Below are 22,869 nucleotides of genomic sequence, written 5' to 3'. Positions count from 1 at the left end.
GTGTGCTGCGGCCTTTAGGCCCGGTTTCACCAACGTGATTTAATCTAATCGGTCGATTAAATTGGTCACCAGAATTGCCAATAACAAGACTTTAAAAACGAACGGACCTTTTCTTCACAGAAAGAAAATAGGTTACGATCAGTTTTATTATGTTCAGCAGTTGGCAACTCTGACAGTTAATCGACCGATTAGATTAAATCACGTTGGTGAAACCGGGCCTTAGTCTTCTCTCTGGTACCGTTTGCTCACGAACCCGATTGCCCACTGCCAATCATATCGACCTGTGCCTAGGATAACCAGCAACGATTAACCAATCAGAGAGGCCTATTTTGAATTGGCCAATTGGGGCTATCGGATCCTGATCCATTTAACCATCCGGCTGTTAGAACTAATGGCTCTATCTTCTAGAGACACTAATTGGGACATTGGGAGCACTCGAGTGGGAAATCCAAACACAATTATTCTGTACTTATTATCGACTAATTATCAATCATATGGCAACGATTTTTATTTGATTTGTAATGAGAGGAACGATAAATGATAATGAGAGATAAGTAATAACGAATCTTCATAAAATAAAGATATTTATACGGAGCATTTTATGTCATGTAATTTGTCACTCTGTGTCATTCTATGGGTCCGTTCTCTTCAGCTGCACTGCTGCACTTGTGCAATTAGTTAGAGTGAAAGAAAGTATGTTTGGGTGTTTACGACAATTAATCGGATCTTTAATCGGACTGAACAGTGGTACTCAGCGATAGACTTTTTAAATTTCCCTAGACTAATCCGGATCAATGATGTGTCTCTGAAGTAATCGAATTAGATTAACAGTCATCGAAAGAAATTGCGATCGAGCTGATCGAAAAAATTGTGAAAAACATCATAACAAATTATAGAAGATACTTTATTATTCTTTTAATTAATATATCTTTATTTATCAAATATATATTAATAAACAAACGTATTTTACTGGAATAAGATGTTTTCTATAAAATACGAATAAGTTGTTAATCTAATTCGATTACTTCAGAGACACATCATTGATCCGGATTAGTCTAGGGAAATTTAGGAAGTCTATCGCTGAGTACCACTGCTCAGTCCGATCAGAGATCCGATTAATTGTCGTAAACACCCTTTGTCTCTTTCTAACTTATTGCACTAGTACAGCAGTGCAGCTGAAAAGAACAGACCTTATATTTCTCCAATACACACCTGCCTCTTCCCTGACGTCAAAGAAGGATACATGTACAATTTGCTTATATTCGAATCGAACGGATAATTTAATAAGTAATAATGGATATTGACGAGGATTATGACAGTGAGGAGAGTGATTTCGACGAGCGTTCTACAGTAGGTATGTTTTTCGAGATTACTTGAATCGCGATACACCATAAAATATGTCGTGTAAGGTTACACAGAGATGCATATATATATATATATATGTATTTATATCGCGTATTTATATTTGCAATTTTAAATAAACGCGTGAAATAGTAGTACAAGGGTCGGTTGTAGTAAAATCCTCGTTTATAGTAATTTGCTGTCACTTTTTAGATTATAGCTTAATCTATGACATATAGATACAAAAATGACATTGACGCAACTGTGCGTAAGACTGTTCAAGTGCCCAATATTGAAGTTAAACTGCTTTGCAGAAGTTTATCCACATAGTAGTCCAGACGAGGATTTTGAAAGTTCGTCAGATGTAAGCACGCTCGAACTAGGTATATTCTCTAGTATTTTTCGTATCTTAATGGATTCACTTCTTTCCCTGACTCATAAACAAACAAATAAACAAATACACATATATATTTTATTAAAAGTATGGCATATGATATATATTTGTAGATCTACCAGGTCACAGACGATACGTAGAGCCCAATATGGAGGATATACCGGTGCCTACGGAAAACACATTCGATGTAACATTACCAGCGACACATTCTGTAAGTGTGTGCCTTCTGATTAAAAATATGAAAGAATTAATAAAAATATTTTAAAAAATATTTAATTAATTTTACAATTGATACAATTTTCTACAAGATAATTACACACACACACACACACGCGCGCGCGCGCGCGCGTGTGTAATTATCTTGTAGAAAATTGTATATATATATATATATATATATATATATATATATATATATATATATACACAGAGTGTCCCAAAAGTCCCGGACCGGTCGAATATTTCATAAACTATGCACTTTAGAAAGAAATGTTTCAGACAAAAGTTGTATGGCTTGAAAGGGGTCATCAGATAGTGGCAATGATTTAACATGCGAGAGTCATTTTAAAGTCACGTGAAGATCACCGTCAATTTCTTAAATGGAACCCCCTATTTTTTATTACATATTCGTGTAGCTTATCTCGAGAGCTTTCCAAAACACTATAATAAAGTATTTCTTCATTGAGTACTTTTCATTGAGTTACAAGGCTTGAAATCATTTCTTAATTTTGCATAAACCATAAAATATCTAATAAAATATTTATTTTTCGATTATCTTACCTTAATACTTTTATGTAGAAAATAATGAGAGGAATCAATTGGTGTAAAGAAAACACATAGTTGTTTTAAAAAAAAATATGTAATTGTCAATTGCAAATTACATATTTTTTTTAAAAACAACTATGTTTTTTCTTTACACCAATTGATTCCTCTCATTATTTTCTACATAAAAGTATTAAGGTAAGATAATCGAAAAATAAATATTTTACTAGATAAATAATATATTACTATATTTATATAATAATATTAATATAATATTTTACTATATTTTATGGTTTATGCAAAATTAAGAAATGATTTCAAGCCTCATAACTCGAAAAGTACTCAATGAAGAAATACTTTATTATAGTGTTTTGTTCTATTTAAGAAATTGACGGTGATCTTCACGTGACTTTCAAATGATTCTCCCAAGTCAAATCATTGTCACTATCTGATGGCCCCCTTCAAGCCATACAACTTTTGTCTGAAACATTTTTTTCTAAAGTGCATAGTTTATGAAATATTCGACCGGTCTGGGATTTTTGGGATACTCTGTATATGTGTGTATGTATTTATATATGTATATGTATTTTTCATTTAGTATTTAGGACAAAACTTAGAAGAAGTAAGAGGAAGAACAATATTGGATGATGGCATTTATATGAATCTACCATTATTGATAAAACAATCTGTATTATTTCCTGGTCAAACATTACCTATGACAGTTTTTGGCGCACAGACTATAGATATGTTGCAAAATTGTATACAAAACGATCGTACTTTTGGTGTTGTGTGTTATGGTCATCCTGAGATGGAGCAAATAGGAACAACTGCTGAGATCTATGAATACACAGATGGAGGTATATGGATGGATCACGGCCGACGAGAATTTCGCTTGAAAGCTAAAGGCAGACAGCGCTTTAAGATATTACGTATTATTACACAGGTCAGTTTTATATAAGAAACATACAAATTTGCAACAGTAATTGTGGAAAAATATAAGTTATATCCTGTAAAGAAATTAAAGATATATTTTATAGAGAATTTGAGATATATTTTATAGAGAATTAGAGATATATGTTATATAGAATTAAAATAACAATAGATAATGTTAATTCACTTTTTTGTCGCTAATAGTTAATTCACTTTTTTGTCGCTCTCTTAATAAATGCGACTTATTGACATTCTTTTTTAATCTTTTGTTTTTTTAACTGACCTACCATCCACAGTTTAGCTCGTATCAGGCTGTTTATTGTATTTATGTTTCTTAAAATAACAATTTAATAATTTTGGTACTTGTATAAGGAGGTAAAATATTCTATAGTTTAGCTTTAAGATTCCCGTTATTTCACTGTAGTCATATTGAATTATATTTTCGAAATATTTAGATTTTTCATATACATTACCTTTGTTCAATAATATGAATTTGTGAAACATCCTGAAAATTCTCTTTTTTATTATGTTGCATGGATGAATGTATACACAATTCAATCTGAATGTGTTTCACTTTTATAGTAAAACTAGATCTTGTAATCATATTTTAAGATTTATTAATTCCATGAATCCTGAATTTGTATAATTAATTTTATTATTAAAATTTGTGAGTAATGCAGAATTATAAAATAATTTTCACAACTAAAGAATTTATATTATTTATTTTATCTAACACTATAATTTAATGCAATTGCAATGAGAGATCAGGATATAGATATTATAATTCTCAATTTTAGATATATACAGTGCCTACTAAAAGTTCCGGAATGGTTGAATATTTCATAAACTATAGCACTTTAGAAAGAAATGTTTCAGACAAAAGTTGTATGGCTTGAAGAGGGCAATAAGATAGTGTCATTTGTTTGACCTTGAAAAGTCGTTTGAAGGTCTCATGAAGGTCACCTTCAATTTTTTAAATGGAACCACCTTTTTATTGAATATTCTGGTAGCTCACATCGAGTGCTTTCCAAAACACTACAATTAAGTTAGTTTTTATTAAGTATTTTCCGAGTTATGAGGCTTGAAATTATTTCTTAATTTTACATAAACCGTAAAATATCTTGTAAAATATTCATTTTTCGATTTTTCGATCCTCACTTTAATACTTGTATGTACAAAATAATGAGGAATCAATTGGTGTAAAGAAAACGCATAGTTTGAAAAAAAAATATAATTGTTAATTGCAAATTACATATTTTAAAAAAAAAACAACTATATTTTTTCTTTACACCAATTGATTCCTCTTATTATATTGTACATAAAAGTATTAAGGTAAGATAATCGAAAAATGAATATTTTACTAGATATTTTATGGTTTATGTAAAATTAAGAAATTATTTCAAACCTCATAACTCAATCAAGTACTCAATGAAAAGTACTCAATGAAGAAATACTTTATTATAATGTTTTGGAAAGCTCTCGGATAAGCTATACGGATATGTAATAAAAAATACGTAGTTTCATTTAAAAAATTGAAAGTGACCTTCACGTGACCTTCAAACGACTTTTCAAAGTCAAACCAATGACACCATCTTATGGCCCCCTTCAAGCCATACAACTTTTGTCTGAAACATTTCTTTCTAAAGTACATAGTTTATGAAATATTCGACCGTCTCGGAACTTTTGGTAGGCACTGTATATTATAGTTATATAGATATTATATCATATATTTATAATTTACTATGTTCATTATAATTTGTTTACAAGATTTTGATATTGTAATCAGGATCACAATAAAATTTCGGCCAATGTTAAAGTGCTACCAGAGATAACACTTGGGCCACCATTTTTAAACCAACGTTTGGCCTCATTAGATCGCTTGAGAATTTTTTCTAATTCTGAAGAAGATATGAAAAAACAAGAGAGAGTAGAGAACTTGGATGCTGCGGTGACTGCTTGGCCAGCTTGGGTTTATAGACAGTACGATCCCATAAGACTCTCCTTTAGAATACGTCAGCATTTACAGTTTCTTGAAACTAGTAGGTTACAATTATATAAATAAAAATATGTAAACAGATTCAAGCCTTTTATTGTATAAAAATTGTATTTTATAGGAGGTGGTAGTATACCTAAAGACCCTATAGATTTATCCTTCTGGGTTGCACAAAATATTCTAATGGATCATGAAGAGAGACTCATGTTATTAAGTTACGATTGCGCGATTTCTCGATTACAAAGAGAATTAAAGTATCTTATGGAGGTATTTACGTATGAAACAAAACGCTATATATTTATATAAATATATAAATACATGTGAGATAACGTTTGCGTTGTTGTTTTTGTGATATATTGTCTTTTTTTAAAATTTGAACTATTATTTAAAGGATAAAATCTACGTGTGCGTTAATTGTGAATCCTTTATCGGAAGACAATCGCACATGTTTCCGATGAATAAGGAAGGTCCGCAGGGTACTTATGTCAATCCCGGTGGCGTTATACACGAAACTATAACTTTTTATCATGTTCAAGGAGTTATGCTCAGTGATGCAGCCCCTTCCACGGAATACAGTTGGTTTCCGGGGTAAAGTTGCAATGTTTACGTTCATCGGAAACACATTCAAAATGTGTAACGTTTATTTTTCATTGCTGATAATTGCGCATATGATTTTAGATACGCTTGGACAATAGCTATTTGTAAAGGTTGTCATCATCACGTCGGTTGGAAATTTACAGCAGTGAATAATAGTTTAAGACCCAAAACATTTTGGGGCCTGACACGCAGGAGTTTGAAGAATAAAAAGAAGAAATAAAGATATATGTTTAATGTATGTTGGGTGTCATAAATGTTTTTATAATTTATTAGATGAACGTGTACTTTTGAAAAATGTACAATAATTCTCAATCAATTTCCGTTATTTTAAGATTTCTTCTCAATTTATAATTTTATTTTAATAGCACATAAACAGAATGAGAATGACTATTTTGTTTCATTTTTTTTATTCTAATGTATCGTAACCATGTGACAAATACGATTAATAGAAGAGCAATGCAAAAGTGAAAATTGAGAAAATCTTATTTAGAATAGAGAAAAATCTAAAATGGAAGATGTTGAAATAAAAAAATTAATTTTATATATCATGACTGATATGTGATTAAAAAAGAAATTTAAAAATTACAGCCAGCAAATTTGATATATTTTATAAAAATGAAGATAGATAAAGCATGATTGTATTAAATATTAACTTATATTATTTTTGTTTATAAATAATCATGATATAATGCACATTCTTTCCAAAATATATTTAAAAACATATATCTTCCCAAAAATATATATATGAATAAATTATTAAAATATTTTTGACATCCCCAGTATAAGTTTTGTTCTGTCTCTAATTTAACTATATATGCTTGGACAATAGTGATTTATAAAAGTTATATATGCAGAGGATAATTGTTATATCAATAACAATTATGAGTTATTATACAAACAATTTTATGTACATTTTGAAGAGATTAGGCTGTTGCAAGAGAGTTGGTTAGTTTATTTTTTATTTATATTAATTAAACATTATAATATAAAACATTATTATAAAATATTGTTTTTTTAATATGCAGATATTATAGAGACCCTCTAAATAGAAAAGAAATATCTTTCATTGCCATTAATTCTTTTATATAATTTTATTTTTAGTGTTTTGTATAAGAAAAGTTATGTTTTCCATCTTTATAGTAGTTTTACTCTTTTTGGTTATCTGTTGTATCTATTGAAATTTTGTTATTCTACATATAAGTATTCAAATTTTTCTTTGTGCAATTGCAATAACAGAGAGAGATGCAAATTATATTTAATGTTTGTATGTGTATTATAAAGAATTATACATGAAAATTGCATACATTATGTATACAAGAAGTATCTTATTTTAAACAGTCGAACCGAATATCTTAAAAACTGAACTCGATAGTTAAAAATGTTTCAGACAAAAGTTGCATGACTTCAAGAGGACTATATGATGAAAATATGGACTTGACCTTTAGTGATTTTTCCAAAGTGTATACACCTTGTACAGGGTGCCCCATTTTAAAGAATACTCTGGAATATCTGCTCAGGAAAATATTAAAAAAAAAATGTTTCAAAGTTTGATACAAAGGGGGACATAATGATGCCATTGATTTGATATTGGATAGTCATTTGAGGGTCATTTCCAATTTTTTAAATAGAATATTATTTATTGTATATTTTTATAGTTTATTTTGAAAGATTTTTAAAACACTATAATAAAATATTTTTTCATTGAGTACTTTTCAAGTTATGAAGCATGAAATAATTTTTTTATTTTACATAAACTATAAAATATTCATTTTTCGATTATCTTACCTTAAGGAGGTTTGAAAGCTGCTGTATTTTTTGAGCATTATTTTCAATAACAAAATGTGTGAATACGTCAATCAAAGTATTCGTCTTCGGAAGCTATTACTTTTTCATACTTTTCTGGTAGAAAGTTGAATTCCACGACGGTCTATCTTTTGAGCCAATTTATTCAGCAACTCAATTTTCGACTTCTTCGTAATTATGAAAAGGTATCTTCCAAAGCATGTTGCATCAGTGCTAGTGTTGCATCGATCAGAACAGATGATAATCGGTTGGGGCCAGGTCCGAAGAATACGCTGGGCGCGAGAGAATCTCCCATTCAAGCTCCATCAGTGTTTGTTTCATGGCTATAACAACATGGAGCCGAATGTTGTCATGGAGAAGAACCACTTTTCGACGATTTGATGAAGTATATTAAGCTATCTAAGCCAAATTATCAGAATATAATTCCCATATAGCACAGACCATTGTTATATTGCAGTAATATTGTGTAATATTGTGACATAATGTAATCCCATATAGCATCCTATGTCCAAAAGACATTAACAGGACATCCTGAAGATGTCTAATCGCCCAAAGATATCTTCTGAATACCTTCTGGACATCTTTTGGATATGCATGCTATGTGAGATATTGCTGCAATATTGCGGCAATGTGTAACAACAATCCGTGCTGTATGGGTTTATACATGAAATTAATTTGCCACTTTTTTGCTTTCAAAAGTAATGTTTTTGCTGCACTCATTAAAAAGTTATAAAGGGCTAGTATGAGATTATATCATGCCATTGCAAAAAATGACATATAAATCAAAGCAAAAAATTAACAATACTAAAATTATTTGTTATTTTTTTGTTGCTTTATATTTCTATGAATATTTTTTTACTCCAGTTTAAAAAAAAATACTAGGAACAAAATGCGGCGCTTTAGAATAAATCACATTAAAGAAATTAATTATTCGCATTATTATAGCATCAAAATGTTTCCTCAATTATTTGCTCGAGAAATAAATTTAAAATATTTATACTTTATTCATTATATATGTCTATTTAAATAAGATAACTTTTTTATTTTGTATATCTCCATTAATTAAAGGAATTATGTTATTATATTTATATATATAATTATGTGTATATATTATATGTGTACAGGGTGTCATGAAAGTGAGCATCACTTTAAAAAATTAAGGTAGATTGGCTCAAAGTTAGAAGAAAAGTCTTGTACAGTTATGCAATATTCGCAATAATTAATGAAAAATAAAGAAAATCGGCCAATCTGCGTGAATAGAAACGCGCGAAGTTGATCTCACTGTAACATAATGGCGGCGCGCGGTGAAACGGCCCAGGTAGCAAGATGACGTCTAAAGACGTCTTTAGACGTCATCTACCTGGGGGTGATAAAGGAGGGGAGGAGCCTTCGCCGCGTGCCTACACACACATTGCTCCTTTTCTCCCCAATCACCGCTTACACAATTATACCTCGAACCGATGTGGCACGATTTATTTGTTGCTAAAGTGAAAATAAATTCCCATACGGCACAGAAATATTGCAGCAACATTGCAGAAATCTTTCTTTGCAAGATTGCAACATTACAGAAATGTTGCAAAATGTTGCTGCAACGTTGCTCCAATATTGCAGCAACGGTAAAATGTCCGCTTGTAGAAATATTGCAATGCAATATTGCAGCAATGTTACGATGCAACGTATTTGTAATATTAAAATGTGTTTTGCAACAAATGCAGACACCGTTTTAAATTTAATAAATAAACTTTGAAAATATAAAAAAATGTTTAAGAAAGATAGGAAAAAATGCCTTTAAAAAACATCTATTAGCGTTTTTACTAGATGTTTCTTAAATATTTATCTCAATAATATTACATACAATTATTTTACATACATTCGACCCCAGAATATTTTAATACGTGCAATAAATGAATTATTTCCTATTTACCCATTAAATTAAGAAAAATCTGTTTAATATTCTGAAACCCAATGAAAGACAACAAATTATTTGTTTAATAATCTAGATCTCTCATTAGGATTCAGAATATTAAGTAAATCAAGTCAGTTTATCGCCAGAAATTAAACTGACACAATACAAGAAATATAATTACTACATTAATCCTTTGTAGACCTTATATCCTTGTTAGATGAATTCGAATACGAGTTAGTTAAATTGGGTGTCGTCGTGTAGCGGCAAATAAAGAAACACGTGTTATACATTTTCGCTATGTTAAAACGTTACTGCAACATTGCCAAACTAATATTAACAAAATAATGTCTCTGCATTATTGCTGCAACATTGCATTGCAGTGAGCAATATTGTAACATTGCAGCAACGTTGCAGCAAGCTTCTGTGCTGTATGGGAAGCCATTGACAGTTCTTACCCCATTATTTCTCATGCTTCTTACGTTAAAGTGGTAAAACTGATCGTTTTTTATGTATAAATAATCATTAAAGTTCTCATAATAATTTGCATATAATATGAAAACATTTTTAATTTTCCCGCGGATCCCCGAGAAACGAAGCGAGCCGGAAGAGAAGATTCGAGAGAAGGAAAGGAAGAAGAAAGCAAAATAAACATGTTGTGACCTCGGTGTGATAATATGTACAACCCGATGAAGTCGAGAATATTCATAGCGCTTTTAACTTTCGAACGCATGTGACCAAAACCGTTGACACTTCGTTTTCATCGTCGTCCTCGTCGTCACCTTTGCTGCGTCGTCTTGTGCAGAGGCTTCTTTTATCCCAGCTTTGACCACAGGTGCTTCGACCGATTGTGATAATTACGAGAGAGCTCTAAGTTAAGGTATTGTTCATAAATAATCGTTGAGGAGGAGATACCAGATATTTCATACGCATCCTCGAAGGAGGCATGTCTTTTCTGACGTGAAATTGCGCGCCAAGGATTTCCTCATCGTTTTAGTTCCCCGAGGGAGATCAAAGAGACGTTTCGGTTCAATATGTCGCATAATGCACGAACGTGATCATATACTTCTAGTTATTCATTCTTGAGTCGATATTTCACTGAGAAAAATAACCGGTGAAAAGGTAACGAACGGATATTATCCGATTATTAACCGATCACTTTAATCGGAAAAAAAAAGAAACCGATCAGATATCCAATCAGAAAATATCAATCGATCGGATATCTGATCAGAAAGTTCAAAATTTGGAACTTTCCGATCAGATATCCGATTAAAGTGATCGATTAATAATCGGATAATATCCGTTCGTTACCTTTCCACCGATTATTTTTCTCAGTGTTCGAATTCTTTCATTTGACAAATATTTCTTAACGTAAATTCAGATAATTAAGATTGTTAAATTATTTTCGTGATTCTGAAATTTATGAAAAATATTAGCGTGAAAATAAATGTAAAGTATGTATGTAAAATATGTTCCAAATGCATTCAGTCAGCAAAAGAATTGATTAAAAATCTAATAAGATTTGATATCAAACTATTTAACAATTTTTATCGCTATTTAAATCCTATTATTATAAATTATATTCTAATCAACAGAATATAATATAAACTTAAAGATTCTCTGGATACATGTGAGATGATATATTAGATTTAATTAATCATCAGAAAATTCATGAAACTGACAATGAGAATGTCTTGGTTATACAATCAATAGAAATTACAGGAACGATGTTGAATATTATGAATTTATAGTTGTGCGCGTGTGCGAAACTGTAATGTAATTTTATTTTTTGTATACATTGTATTTGCCCTTCAGTTATAGAATTTTGCTCTTCTGCGATTTTAAACGTTTTGATTGAAGCAAACAAGTTTTTATATCTCTATTACTTGCTTTACATACTATGAGAATCATCATTTATCTTAATCTAGCATTGCATGATCAATTAAGTGCTTCGGCACTAAAATTTGAAAAAAATCAACAAATGGAGTTAATCTTTAGCTTGTGGACGGCTTATATATATTTTTATAAACTCGATTTGCAGAACCCGTTATTTGAACACTAAGATTTTATATTTTATTTTTTTCTTTTAATTATTAAGATCAACATAAGAATTACATAAAGAGGATGTAATTTTCGAGCTTTCGCGCACGTAATTTCTTTTCAAAACTAAAATTAATAACTACCAGGACGGGAAAGCAATTGCCGAGAAACCTAAATTCTGGTTTATGCTAGGTGATACGATCATGCATAGAAACAGCAGTTTATTTGTCATGATAATGTTTCTCGGACACTGATGATTATGATTATACAATCCGATTGATTCAGTTGTACTTCTTATAAAAAAGAAATAATTTACAATTGATACAATTGTTAATTTTTGAAATTTATTCAATTATTATTAAGATACATTATGAAGTTATAACACCATTTAAATTGAATTCTTTTTAATGTTAATGATTCATATAATTTTTTTAAATTAAATGAAATTTATAAGATTTAAGAAATACCAAGAAATATATATATTATTTTTTTACACTATTTTTGTTGTTAAGTATTATTAGAATAAAATTACCATGTGATCGTTATAATTTGTTGTACCGTTCAAACTATTACAAATTTATTCGAACCATTATGTAACGTCAATCAAAATTCTCAAAAGATACAGGCAATACAGACTCGTTCTTTTTTATATATTTTAACACCATTATTACACTATCTGATTACAAATATTTTAAACTTATTTATATTATCAGTCAAAATATTTATGATAGAAATATTGGGAAACATATTTTAAGTAATAATACCAAATTGCATTTTTTTAAATATTTGTAATCACAACTATTTTTTATTATTTTTATATACTAATAAAAAAATATATTATATATTAATTTTTTTTCCATTTTATCCTAAAAGTCTCTTTTAATGTGATTTCGATTAAAAAATTTATTTTCTGTTTCGTTTCAAATCTGTGTTTTCCGATAAGCATGGCAAAAAATATATATTAAATAATTTTGTTTTCTAGAATTGATATAGCATCGTAATATTACTAACGGAATAAAAAAGGTTCGATAAGATTGCAATCTCGATTATTATTGAAATTTAAGAAGAAAAGCGCTAAACGAGTATCCGTCATGCCTGTTGCTAGAATAAAGGAAATCATAAGGAAATTTTTAAGCTCAATATTCTCACTAATGATTATTATGATCTTTATCTCATGCATACCAAGTAAAATAATCATTTGTATAATAATTATAACTTGTATAATAATTGGTATAATAATATTTGTATAAAATGAATTAGATTTATTTAGTTCATACTTATAATCGAAAGCACTTATTTAAATGATAGAACTTGATGATTTTGTGATTTTTAGTTTTCTCTTTCTCTCTTTCTTTCAATATTTTTCCAAAAGTACATATGTATAAAGAATATAAAACAATTGATTAAAGAATAGCTATAGAAAAATATATATTCTAAATCTATATAGAGAAAAAGTAACGTGCACGAGCACGCATAATACAGACTTATTGCACACATGGTTACACTTTTACTAATATATATATACGTATATATGAGTATACGTTAACTGTTAATAAGCTAAATTAATAATGACTATATATTAGAACTATATATTATTTTTTGTAAGAAGATTAATGTACCAATTATGAATTTCGTTTTATGAATAATGTTATTAAATTTGTATTCTTTTGTGAGATGAAGGAAACAATGTTGATAACAAGAGTCATCTCAATTTATAAATTAAATTAATAATATGATTTATTTTTTAGTTTGCGTACATAACCTAACTCATAATAATAAATATACTAATTTCAATGAAACAAATAACAAAACCAATAACATATCGACTCATAATGAGGATAACATGAAAAAAGAAGTATCAAATAATTTATCGCCTGAGGTTTTAAAAGGAATCATATACTTTTACAATTTTTTCCTATCCTTCTTACTTTTATATTATATTTGGAGGTAAATTTTATTTTTATACTTGATTTAATTAACGGAATTATAATAAATGTGTTATTATGTGTATGCATCTCTGTGTATACACATGTATGGATGATTGTGTAATATATGTGTATGTGTGTGGAAAGCGAGGAGGACGTAAGTAGGTGTCTTACATACATATGTATATATTAATGCAGTATAAGAAAAGAAAATTTTGATTTAAATTCATAATATTAATACGAATTTAAGGTGCAATAGTCATGTAATAATTATATCCTATAGTCCTATACAGGGTGTCCCAAAACTCATAATCAATCTTTCAAAAACAGATTTCTGGGATCATTTGGAGACGATTTTTCCTCAGCGAAAATGTCGATGAAGGCCATCATTTTTTGCATGCTCCCGATTTTTGTCATCATATATCTTTGCAATTAAGCCTTAAATTAAAACTCAACTAAAGTAAACTCTATTTAAAATTAATCGAAGAATGTGGTTTTGTTAATATTTTATTTCTGCAAAGCTTAGTTTACGAAAAACCCCTTATTTCCAATCACTTATAATTCGAAAATTATTAGTTCCTCGATATTTTCGTTGAGGAAAAATCGTCTTCAGATGATCCCAGGAATCTGTCTTTGAAAGATTGATTATGAGTTTTGGGACACCCTGTATGAAAAAAGCATGTGACACTTGAATTGTTGCCGTTTTTCCGCGATGCCGATTGGTTTTTTTATTGCGCTCAATTCATGTTGTGAGCAGCTGTCATTTGCGATTATTACAAATTTTGACAGCTTGTGTGACAGTGAGAAATGTATATATAATAAAAGGAAATAAAGGGCGCGCGCGAAGCGCGCGCTTTGCGTTGTCTAGTAGATATTAAAATCAATATAAGTGTGATATTATCAATATAATATTAAAATAAATATTTATTTATATTAAAATATTTTTTATATTAAAATAAGTATAATATTAAAATAAATATTTTAATTTTTCGAAAAATGCTATGCTAATTTTTCGAAAAATTCTATATTATAAAGGTTATGAATAAAATTCAGATAAATATAATATCACTAAATTTATAATTATTTTATTGCAGTCAGTATATGATTCCAACAATTTTATTCTAATAATTATTAATTGTTATGTTACAAGTATTGATTAATTTATTATAAATTTTCATATTATTAAAAACATTTTTTTTAACTATATACGAATTTTGATTACAAATGTAGGAAGTTCGGTAGTAAGTTTGCAAGTTGTACACTATCTTTCCGAAATTTGTACAACTGGTTGTTTCGCCGCAATCAAGATAATGAACAAGCTGTCAATTATACATCGGGACAATAGAATTACTTGGATTGGAAAAATACTTCAATATAATACGTAAATAAAATAAATTAATAATAAGTAAATTATAAACTGAAAAGTAATCTTAAATCTGTACACCATTTTTTGAGACATAAAAATAAGAATAATGTAACCAAATAAATATGAATATCATTAAAAACATATAATGTTTTAGAAATAAATAATTGAAATATAAAAGTATATTCTAACATGGCGCACACAGATTTAAAGAAATTTATATAATTATGAAACGTAAATCTAGAAACGTTTTCTTTTTTAACATGTTTTGTTATAGAATTTGGCGTTAATAACATTAATAAATAATTCGTTAAAAATGATGCTGAAAATTTTTTTCGGCAAACATTTCTTCATATATTATCAACATTTCATAATTACATCAAAGATATTAAAATTCGTAAAATATTTCGAATTTTGTGACATAAAGTATTAATATAAAAGCTTTCCGAATAACAATAAGAACATTAGCAAAAACTTTGAGATTGAGCCTTATAAATAAAAATGTATAAGCTTTAAATCGATGTAAATGAATAAGCGGAAAAATATTATTTCTAGTAATCTATTTTGTATGCAAATTGTTATAGTTTGGAAAGACAGCGTTTCTAAAGCTATGTTAAGGTGATTTTATTTTGAACCATATCATAAGCAGAATATGTTTCTAAACTTGTCTCGCCTTTTTATTATTATTATATACATATATATATATATATATATATATATATATACATATATCAACAATTAGTTTATTATTTTAACAATATTAATAATATATATTATTAATTTTGCAGTTGTCACGTGAGGCTAAACTTTAATTCGGAAAGTTAACATTGATGTTTTGCGCATTAGTGCAAAGAGTCACATATCTGTAATAAATGATAAAGTTTTTTAACGTTTCTTACGTTAAATCCTTATTCTCAACTCCAAATCATTTAGACAACACATATGTTCTTATACATGATTAGTTTTTATATATTTTTATAAATGAAATAAAGTACGATAAATATATATAATACGTGTGTAATAATGTAAGTATATAATTTGTTTAGATCATTTTTTTCACATTTGTAAATTTTGAGATTTGCAAAATTGTATGATTTTAATAAATAAAAATATTTCGAATAATTTTAATAAATCAATAGAATAATAAATTACATCAAACGACGTGGTAATTTATTTTTCCGATTTATTATACACATTTATTTTTGTAATATTATTATAACACAATTTTATTTTTCTCGAAATATAAAAAATAATAATAAAATAATTCTCAATTTTTATCTGACAAAGAACATCATTATTCTTTTAAATTTAAATTTAACATCAATTTTGGAAATTATAAAAATTGTATAAATAATTAATTATTAATATAAATTAATTATTAAAAAATATATATGTATAATTAATTTAATATAATTTTATATATATATATGTATATATATATATATATATATATATAATTAATACAATTCTATATATAATATAATTCTATATAATATATATTACATATATATATATTATATATATATATACATATACATATATATATATATATATATATATATATGTATACACATATATATACATACATACATACATATATATATATATATATATATATATATATATATATATTATTAACTCAATTAATTTAATTTATACAATATATTTAACTAATTATTACATAAATTTATAGACATAATATTTAAAGGGCTGTTTAATAATAATTAGTTATTAAGTAATTTTTGTAAAAAAATTTCTGCAAAAATATTTTTTACAGTATTACATATTTTTATTAATATAATATTATTTTACTAATAATATTATATAATATAAAATTTTATATTAATATAATTAAAATGTACGATTTTATCGAACACTATATTTAGTAATTTTGAAAATATATTTAAAAATATATGATTCGTAAAAACGTATGTAATTGTCGTATTGTAAATGTTCCGTATTTTGTATTAATTAATATACATTAATTAATATACATTTTGTATTAATTAATATACATGAATATTAATTATCGCACATTATCCGATTTTTAGCAAGACTTTTACATTTGATAAATAAAATTTTATTTTATTAATTTCTTGTGTCAGATAATTTACATTTATGTATGTATTACATTATATCGTTACTTATATGTTTATTGATGATTATATCTTTTGTAATAAATTGTAAGAATCCACTTAAAAATATATAAATTTAAAATCTTGACAAATTATTAATACATATATGTGTTTCTTACCAAAAAATATCTGTCACCGAATTTAATATTGCAGAATTAATTATCGATTATCCGCAAAGAATAATTCGTCTAATAATTCGATTACTAATTATTTGTAATTTAAAAATTATATTATTTCTGTTGTAACGTAGAATTTATGTAATATCGAAAAATAATTTTATTCTATATGTTCAATGATATTTACATATTTTTTGAAATAATGTTGAAGTTAGGTATTGCTATTAGATTGCTATTGCTTAAGAAAAGGGAAGTTTATTATTCATGTCTCGATAACTTGTGTGTTAATCGATAGAAACAAATTCTCATTTCTTTTCTTACGGATTAAAGAATATAAAATAATCTATAATATTATTACGCCCGGGGCGAGAACTTCGATATATATCGAAGATGCGCATTAAGAAATCGGCCGCTCGCGAGACGCGGGAAATAAATAGGCATTTTCAAAGGTAACGAGAACTTTAATAGGCAACTTAACAACACAAACGGTAACACTGAACGATAATACAGAATAATAACACCACAGATCGGCTCGAATGTAGAACGTGCCCGCACAGCTTGACAGCTAGCTCCAGAGTCAGCTGACTTTCGTTGTTGATAAACATTCTTCTTCCAACGGAATCCGGACAACGGCAAGGCCATAACGACTCGGGCGCGTGCGTAACAATATTATAGGTCGTATATATATTACAAATATATAATTTTATATCCAAATATAAGATAATTAATCATATAAATAGATACATTTGTGACGTTGTTTTTGATTGGGTTTAAAAGCATTAATTAATATTTGTTTATATTTTAATCGTCTGTCTTGTATAATTTTTAAATATTTTATTTATACAAATATCAAAAATATTATATATATATACGAGGGTAGTTCGAAAAGTTCTCGGCCTAATATAGAAATGTCGCTAAGAATATCAAATGGCTATGATTTTTCTCAAGTTTAATCCCTCAGAGGGCATACCGCACAGTTTCAGACAGATTCGTTCGCTAGTTTGTTTACTGTGCTCGAGTAAAACAGACAAGATTTGATACTTCTCCAAAAATGGATAAAATTGAATATCGCGCAGTCATAAAATATTTCGTTTTAAAAGGATTAACGGCAACAGAAATAAAAAACGAGCTGGATTCCACTTTGGGAGACTCTTCTCCATCATTTTCAACAGTGAAGAAATGGGCTGCTGAATTTAAACGTGGCCGTTCATCCATCTTTGACGATGAACGTTCGGGTCGCCCGAAAACCGCCACGAATGAGGAAATCATTCAAAAAATCCACGATAGCGTGTTAAATGATCGACGAGTAAAAGTGCGTGAGCTTTCTAACATTGCAAACATCTCAATAGATCGTGTTCACAATATCTTACATGAACATTTGCATATGAGAAAGCTCTCAGCGCGATGGGTGCCGCGTTTGTTAACGGTCGATCAGAAACGCATTCGAACGAACATTTCTCAAGAGTGCTTGGACTTGTTTAAACGCAATTCAACCGAATTTCTGCGACGATTTATCACTGTCGATGAAACATGGATTCACCATTACACGCCAGAGACGAAACAACAATCAAAACAATGGGTGGAAGCGGGTGGAAGTGCTCCAAAGAAGGCAAAAACAGTTCCATCAGCCGGAAAAGTCATGGCGACTGTTTTTTGGGATTCGCAAGGTGTGGTGTTCATAGATTATCTAGAAAAAGGCAAAACCATCAATGGGGAATATTATGCAGCATTGCTGGAGCAATTGAACGATGCTATTAAAACCAAACGTCCTCATTTGGCAAAGAAAAAAGTGCTTTTCCATCACGACAATGCACCCGCTCACACGTCTTCAATTGCAGTTGCAAAGCTCCATGAATTGCGTTTCGAATTGTTACCACACGCACCGTACTCGCCAGATTTAACTCCCAGTGACTTCTTTTTGTTTCCGAATATGAAAAAATGGCTTGCTGGAAAAAAATTCACGTCAAATGCGGAGGTCATCGCTGAGACGGATGCTTATTTTGGAGGCTTAAGCAAATCGTATTATACTGAGGGTATAAAAAAATTAGAACATCGTTGGTCTAAATGTATTGAGTTGAAAGGGGACTATGTTGAAAAGTAAAAAAGATTTTTGCTGGAAATCATGTGTTTTTTTTGCCAGGCCGAGAACTTTTCGAACTACCCTCGTATATATATATATATATATATATATATATATATATATATATATATATATATGAAAGAGAGACTCTATAAGTTCAAACCTTTCGTTGCCATAAAATTCATCCAAAAAACTTTGGGATTTTAAATTGAAAAAACGAAGTTTATAATTATTGAATAAAATGTTCCATATACAACAAAGAAAGCAGTGGAAAAATAAAGACTTGCTTAAAAATCTTAAAAAGGTAGAATTCTGTAAATACTGTTACAAACACTTATTTATTTCGAAATTTATTAATCAATTTAATTACTTTAAAATATTCTGATCATATTATAGTCATTCGTTTGTGTAGTCTAAAAATTAAATTATCGTTTAAATTAAAAATTATTTATTCTTTTGCCTATTCTTTTATTATTACAATATTTTCATGCGTTTTCAAAAATGATAATGATTGAAGATGAAATCAAATATTAATGAATAATTTTTACTTTCAAAAATTGTTTTTATTTTTAATAAAATTATTTTATATTCTGATAACAATACTAATTCGTTTAAGATTTAAATTGAAAAGAATAAAAATTATATAATCTTAATCCTCTACTTAGTTACCTTACCTTCTTAGTTTTGTTATTTGCATATATTGCAATAGAATATATTGCATATATATATATATATATATATATATATATATATATATATTTGTTACATTAATATAATGTGTTTTTTATTGAGGTACCGAATAGAACAATGGGGTAGAGATGAACGACTAGAAAATGTTCGAAGAGCTGTAACCCGTCATAGAAGCATCACAACTTCTGCAGGCACGTAAAACGGATGAGAATGTTAATTTCATCTGCGAGATGTACAACAAACTGATGGCTAATCAAATAGTAAGAATTCTGAAGTTACATACACCACAGGCGACTATTATAAAAGTCGAGTTCCTGTTTCGTTTATTAAAAAAGTACAAGATAAACTAAAAGAACACGGGAAGAACAACGAACAGGTAAGCTTTTTTGTGCCAAAAGAAATAATTAATTTTCTTACAAAAATTAATTTTAGTCAAAAATTTAAAAGAACCAAAGTATGTATTAATCGCTCTCTGAAATATGAATAAATTATAAAAGCTTAAAATAGCGAAAATATTTTCACTATAATAAATTTGTATTTTTCATTTTCAGCTGTTAAAGGATCTAAAGTATTTCTATAATGTAAAATTTTTATTTAATCCATGCAGTTGGAAGAAATCAAAGTATCCGAAGTGCTTTATTTGCCCAAAAAGGTATAATACAACAAAGCAAGCATAACCATGATAAGGATTCCCCTTTCTACAGTCATTAGTTAAAATTGTTATTCCTGCGGATAATTAAAACTCGCTTGGCCCAATCTTTATTTGTACAAAAGTTCATCATATATATATATATATATATATATATATATATATATATATATTTCTTTTTTGATTCGTAGATTTTGCGACATGTCATCATCCCAAATATCGTTCGCGTTTAAAGCAATTCCGTTGTTTAAATAAATATGAACAGGTCTTGATGAGAAAGATCGATATTTTTTGTTATTATTAGTGTGAATATACTGTGTCATAAATAGAAGAGTAAAAAAGAAAACTAGCAGTATAAAATTCCTATAAGGATTTTGTTTCGGACATTTCATTATAAATTTCAATAAATATTAAAGTGAACTTTGAAGAAATAATAATTTTATCAGTTGTACTATATTTACAAATGATATGTATTATATTTATTATCTTATTTGTTCCTTCTTAAAATTTCTAAAATAAATTTTCTAATTTGTTTATATTTATTATTAATTACTTTTTTATTTCCAGAGGATAAACATAAATAAATTTACAGAGATGCTATTCTCCTATCGAATATGGAATAATTTCAATGATTCTAGGAAAATTATCTAACAAATATATGACAACGATAATTACAATTGTATATAAAATCTTAGATTTATACATACCGATACAATTGAATAGAAAATCTTAGATTTATATATTTATATATAATTTTATTATTTTGTATATTGCGAATCCTTATATGAATTTTATAAATATCTTAAAGTTGAAAACTTGTTGAAGATGCAATTAATGTATAAAAAGGAAATGTATGGGTGCGAGAAATAAAAAAAGAACGGAAAGATATAATATTACGTTGGTATAGATTGTTTATATGATATAAGAGAAAAGGAGAAAAAAAACTGTTATAAATTATCGAGTCTAGTGTCGAAAGGATATAAGAATGAGAAAAACAGAAAAACGAAGGCGACCGAAAGAAACCGAAAAGATATATTATTATATTTTAATTTTAAATATCTGTACATGCGATTGTGTATTTTGTGCCAGTTTACGAATAGTTCGTAACAATATTTGTTATTTCATCCGGACTGTCATTGGTTTTATGCATTACGAACATATTAATATCTGCAGAAAAAAAGAAAAACAAGGAGAAAAAATGTTTCCTCTTGAAAAATAAAATGGACAGAATACATTTTTACACAATTACACAAATCTTGAATCGATGTAACATATTTATATGTTGCTAAAGTGAAAATAAAGCAATTGATAACAGTTCTTACTCCATTATTTCTCATGCTTCTTACGTTAAAGTGATAAAATTGATCTTTTATTATGTATAAAAAATCATTAAAATTCTCGTAATAATTTGCATATAATATGAAAACGTTTTTAATTTTCTCGCGGATCCCCGAGAAATGAAGTAAACCGGAAGAGGATATTCGAGAAAAGGAGAGAAAGAGGAAAGCAAAATAAACATGTTGTGACCTCGGTGTGATAATGTGTAATTTGATGAAGTCGATACAATATTCATAGCGCTTTTAACTTTCGAACGCATGTGACCACTGTAGACACTTCGTTTTCATTATCGTCGTCACCTTTGCTGCGTCGTCTTGTGCAGAAACTTCTTCTATCTCAACATTGACAGGTGCTTAGATCGATCGTGATAACTACGAGGAAGCTCTACGTTAAGGTATTGTTCATAAATAATCATTGAAGAAGAAATACCAGATATTTGATATGCATCCTCGAAGGAGGCATGTCTTTTCTGACTTAAAATTGCGCGCCAAGGATTTTCTCATCGGTTTAGTTCTCCGAAGGAGATCAAAGAGATGTTTCGGTTCATTATGTCGCATAATGCACGAACGTGATCATATACTTCTAGTTATTCATTCTCAAGTTGATATTTCGAATTCTTTCATTTGACAAATATTTTTTAAAGTAAATTCTGATGATAATTAAGATTGTTAAATTATTTTCGTGATCCTGAAATTTATGAAAAATGTTCGCCCGAAAATAAATGTAAAGTATGTATATAAAATACGTTTCAAGTGCATTCAATAAGCACATTCAATAAGAATAGATTAAAAATCCAATAAGATTTGATATGAA

General features: G+C 28.2%; 1 protein-coding gene and 1 long non-coding RNA gene across 8 annotated transcripts; both read left to right on the top strand.

Annotated features, from left to right (window-relative positions):
• The first annotated feature begins 1,186 nt into the window (after positions 1-1,186).
• Positions 1,187-6,523, top strand: LOC105253331 (protein cereblon). 7 transcript variants are annotated; one of them, XM_011261290.3, is made up of 8 exons: positions 1,192-1,354; positions 1,656-1,724; positions 1,849-1,946; positions 3,093-3,437; positions 5,211-5,463; positions 5,539-5,684; positions 5,809-6,005; positions 6,096-6,284. In XM_011261290.3, the coding sequence occupies exons 1-8, from the start codon at positions 1,294-1,296 to the stop codon at positions 6,232-6,234; spliced, it is 1,308 nt and encodes a 435-aa protein (XP_011259592.1). In that variant the 5' UTR covers positions 1,192-1,293; the 3' UTR covers positions 6,235-6,284. The 7 variants fall into 7 exon arrangements, with proteins under 7 accessions (XP_011259593.1, XP_011259592.1, XP_011259590.1 ...); XM_011261288.3 differs by having other exon boundaries at positions 1,193-1,354; positions 1,555-1,724; positions 6,096-6,523; XM_011261289.3 differs by having other exon boundaries at positions 1,193-1,350; positions 1,555-1,724.
• A 3,889-nt stretch (positions 6,524-10,412) lies between these two features.
• Positions 10,413-16,025, top strand: LOC112637561. The gene is made up of 5 exons (XR_003122611.1): positions 10,413-10,600; positions 12,743-12,945; positions 13,509-13,707; positions 14,916-15,066; positions 15,837-16,025. It is a non-coding gene; the product is annotated as an uncharacterized LOC112637561 (long non-coding RNA).
• The last annotated feature ends 6,844 nt before the right edge of the window (positions 16,026-22,869 follow it).

This window comes from Camponotus floridanus, unplaced genomic scaffold, assembly GCF_003227725.1.
Source record: "Camponotus floridanus strain SB8 unplaced genomic scaffold, Cflo_v7.5 scaffold18, whole genome shotgun sequence".
NCBI classification, from domain to species: domain Eukaryota; kingdom Metazoa; phylum Arthropoda; class Insecta; order Hymenoptera; family Formicidae; genus Camponotus; species Camponotus floridanus.
Note: the sequence above shows the minus strand (reverse complement) of the source record. Positions and strands in the feature narration are given on the sequence as shown.